The following is a 4,133-nucleotide window of genomic DNA, read 5'->3' as shown; positions in this document are numbered from 1 at the left end:
ATAAATGCCACAGAACCTTCTTTTAATATCCAGTTTGAAAGTCCGTCATAACGGAAAAAGAACATAAATAAACTACTTTAACATAGATTTTCTTTAGGACTTTATTACGTAGTATCAGATTGGTGCATAAACTCCAGTACGGTATCGGAACATTTCTAAGGAAAAGTAAAAGACTTATACTCATACTGCAGAAAATAGTCCCTGTGACTGACATATACTGTATGAGATGAATGCTAATTAATAAGGATTGCATCAATGCATAAATACCATTTTACTGTTGTATCTGGACAAGGTGGAGATAGTTTTAACTACTTTATATACAGCTAGTTTGATTGAGTGGTTCCCAACTCATATTTGCTTTTTTTATGAAATAATGGAGAGCTTTACCTCTTTGGGCCTTGAACTGTTATTTAAATAAACCCTTTGAGAGGTTTAGAGGGGAAATCACTCTTTGGTGGAGCTGCTAACAACTCAGACATCAAACATTTGACACAGGACAAACTAGATGCTGCTTTATTTTATAAGGGGCCAAGGCCAGAAATTTTGGGAACAATAATGCATTGTATTTTGTAACCTTCTCATGTGGTTTTGATGTAAAATCTTAATCGGAAAAGTAAGTACAGCTGTCACATAAATGCATTTGAGCAGAAGTATAAATTAGAATAGAACTTTTAAAGTGTCTGAACTGAAACTGCATTTATTTACAGTACTTGAATAAATTTACTTCATTGCTTGCAACATCACATTGTCCCTGTTTTCCATTTTTGAACTGCTGTCATCTTTTAGAGCTGAAGCTAAGACAATCACAAGAACGGGGTCTGAAAGGGCAGGTAGACTTCAACCGATCAGCTGAAACATGCAGCACCAACATAGACCAGAGGGAGGCAGCACTGACAGGGACTGAGCTGCAACAACTTAACAATAGCAGTAACACCAAGCCAAATGTGGAGGAAACTGTCAACATTATAACCAACAGACTGAAGGAAAGACGACAAGAGCTGAGCCTGCCTGATAGCGTCATGGTTGGTATTGCAGAAATGCTTTAACACTACACTAAAAAAACAGTAACAGTAAAGACTGGAACAGAGCATTACAATAATCTATGAACTGTGTTGACCGGACTGATTACCCGTTAACAGTTTTCGCTGTGCCTGTATGTGCAGGAGATGTCCCATTTCCAGATGATTTTGGAGAAGACCAGCCTGCAGAAGTGTTTGCTCTACTTTGAGAGTCTGCACGGACGACCAGTAAGTCCAGCCTAAATGACTCCCTTATATTTATATGTTGTCTTATTTTTTTACTTGCAGGCTCCACTTTAGTAATTTAGTTACCTTCTTCTTGTCCTTACATATTTGACCTCTTGTTCTTTCTTACCACTAAGAAACCAAGTGGTTTCTGTTTGTATCTTCAGAGTACCAGGCAGGAGCGGACTCTGATGAAACCTTTTTATGATCGCTACCGTCTTCTCAAGCAGCTGCTGTTTTCTTCTTCAGCTGTTTCAACAGTCATTACGACCATTGTGAGTAAACATATCATACTACATTTTAAATAAAAGAATGATGGGATCTCTAGAATTTACAAAAAACGCGTATTTCACTCATGTTCATCATAGACTGTAAAATAAGGTGTGGATGGAACTGACCATGGCATACAGAAGAGTGTCACTCTCTTGCCCTCTAGTGGCCAGATATAAGAGCTTCACCAAAGGATTGTGAGACCTCTATTTTTGAATATTAGTTCTTGTATTTATGTGTGATCCTATCTGTGATTTTGCTGCTGTAGCACCGTAATTTCCCATTTTGGAATCAATTTGGTACCTACCTATCTACCTTCCTTCCTTCCTTCAAAATTAGTTAAAACTACGACAGATTGGTGATCCCTGTGTGTGTGTGTCTGTGTGTGTAGGAAGAGGAGGAGGGCTCTGATGACGAGAATCCCAAACAGCAAAGCCCCATGCTGCAGCCACTTCGACTGATATCTCCCAGGTGTGTGTCTTTAGATGAGTCGCTGCATCTGTCTTCCCTAGAAATATCTGAAACGCCTCTTGTGTCCCCACTGGAGGAGGTGAAGTGTTTCCAGCCACAGATCATCACCTTGGCAACACTACATGAAGCTTCCAGGTACTGTGGGTGTGGGTGCGGGTGTGGGTGTGTGTGGCATCAACAGCTCTATGGCTACTGGACATTTTAATTGGACATTTTTTCAACTAATGGCTGTTTTTTTGCTTTGAATTTTTTGTTGTCATAAGTTCACACATTTACAGACAATTTAAAAGATCTAAGAAATGTTTTTATTCTTTCTTGACAGACCAGAATTACTGGATCACCTCAGAACAGCACGATTAGAGAAGCGGAGGCTTCACCAGGCGCTTCGAGAGTTTGAGGACCATTTCTACACACAGACCGGCAGGTAAAAGATACACACACACAAAAACAGACGACACAACACATCCAAACATCTTGGCTTTTGCATTTTATTTTGTCTTTTAATAAACTTGGAACGTTTGGTTTTCAACAATTCCTTGTGAAAAACAAAGAAAAAACATCCACAAAAGAAATTCCATAATGGTACGACAGAGTAATGCACACTTTTTTTAACGTTAATACAGCACAGAGACAAAGAGATAGACGTTTGCTCTGAACTGTTCACATCCTTTGTACTGTACATGTTAGTCCTCCAAAGTAAATACAGCAACTTTTTGATTACAATACACACTGTACAAAGCTATCTGAGTAAGGCAACATAGGGACTATCAACCTAGTTATGGAAGCTGCTGCAGGTTTGCCTTATGTTTCTATCTTTTTTTCTTCCATTTATTGTTATGTTACCAGGCCTTGTCAGAAGGAGGACCGTGGACCAATGGCAGAGGAGTACTGCCAGTATAAGAACCTCAAAGCAAAGCTCCGTCTACTTGAGGCCCTGCTTAGTAAACAACAGGACTCAACCAAGACCATTTGAGTTAACTCACAGTGGGACTTTTTTCTAACTTATGACTCGATTATTTCTGAAAAATCAAGTTGTGAAGTCGGTGGGTCTGGTCTTGATTCATGCCATGCTCATTATGTTGATGCACTTTACATAAAGGAAACTAATGAAAATTGGTGACAATTTGACTGAAATGCCGCGCAACTGCAGTTTTTTAATCCCAAAAACACATCCTTTGTCATTTATGACGCATCTCATTACAAACCTGATGTAGCAAGCATATTTTATGTAGCACTAATTTATGTCAAGGATGATGAGCCGTAACAACTTGATGTTAGTTACATATAAGTCATTTTAAGATAACTGTACGTATATTATGGCACGATCCTTTTTTCTTTGCCAAATACTATTTTTGGACAGCGTTGTCTGTAGTTAACGTTGAAACTGCATTTTTTTTTTTTAAAGTGCTATCTTGGCAAAAAAAGGTATAAGCTATCAATGAAACAATCCTTTCATGTTTGTGCATGTCAGTTTTTGTGTCCTACATTGTGCTATGATATGCATTAAGAAGAATGCCATAGTTGATCTAAATTGTGTATCAGTTTACATGTTCACCTTGGAAAATATGTGAACGTTGGTGAACTTTGGCGTTGTAGTGCAAGTTCAAATGCTGTCAAGTTAGTGTTTATTCCACAATTTTGCCTGTATGAAGTTAATTCCCCTAGCAGTTGTTTACAATGATCAGAGATTTTGACATTGTGCACTTCTGGTTTATATATTTATATATACTGTTGATATATACTAATATATATATACACACACATACACACACACACTGCATATATACAGTATATTATATATGTGTGTGTGTGTGTGTGTGTGTGTGTGTGTGTACACACACACATATATATATGTGTATATACACATATACTGAATATATGTGTGTATATATATATATATATGACCATAAACATACACACATATGTATGTATATATATTTATACACATTTATATGTGTGTGTGTGTGTGTGTATATATATATATGTGTGTACATATAAAATGTGTGCGTATATCAATAAAAATAAATATTTTTTTCACATTTATTCTTCTAGACACAGTTTATGGTTCTACTTTCTTTCCACAGACTACAATAAAATAAAAACGACTGTTGCAAAAGGTTGCTATGGTAGAAGTACTGACTCATGCTG

The 4,133-nt window shown here is 37.2% G+C and overlaps 1 protein-coding gene across 3 annotated transcripts in view; it reads left to right on the top strand.

Annotated features, from left to right (window-relative positions):
* fam13c (family with sequence similarity 13 member C) overlaps positions 1 to 2,998 on the top strand; it is a 20,592-nt gene extending 17,594 nt beyond the window's left edge. For all 3 annotated transcript variants that reach the window (XM_032540905.1, XM_032540904.1, XM_032540906.1), the window contains 6 exons: positions 787 to 1,022; positions 1,164 to 1,247; positions 1,412 to 1,519; positions 1,906 to 2,120; positions 2,308 to 2,409; positions 2,832 to 2,998. In XM_032540905.1, coding sequence (XP_032396796.1) covers positions 787 to 1,022; positions 1,164 to 1,247; positions 1,412 to 1,519; positions 1,906 to 2,120; positions 2,308 to 2,409; positions 2,832 to 2,958 — 872 coding nt within the window. In that variant the 3' untranslated portion in view covers positions 2,959 to 2,998. The remainder of the gene's footprint in view (positions 1 to 786; positions 1,023 to 1,163; positions 1,248 to 1,411; positions 1,520 to 1,905; positions 2,121 to 2,307; positions 2,410 to 2,831) is intronic.
* The last annotated feature ends 1,135 nt before the right edge of the window (positions 2,999 to 4,133 follow it).

This window comes from Etheostoma spectabile, chromosome 17 (assembly GCF_008692095.1).
Source record: "Etheostoma spectabile isolate EspeVRDwgs_2016 chromosome 17, UIUC_Espe_1.0, whole genome shotgun sequence".
NCBI classification, from domain to species: Eukaryota; Metazoa; Chordata; class Actinopteri; order Perciformes; family Percidae; genus Etheostoma; species Etheostoma spectabile.
Note: the sequence above shows the minus strand (reverse complement) of the source record. Positions and strands in the feature narration are given on the sequence as shown.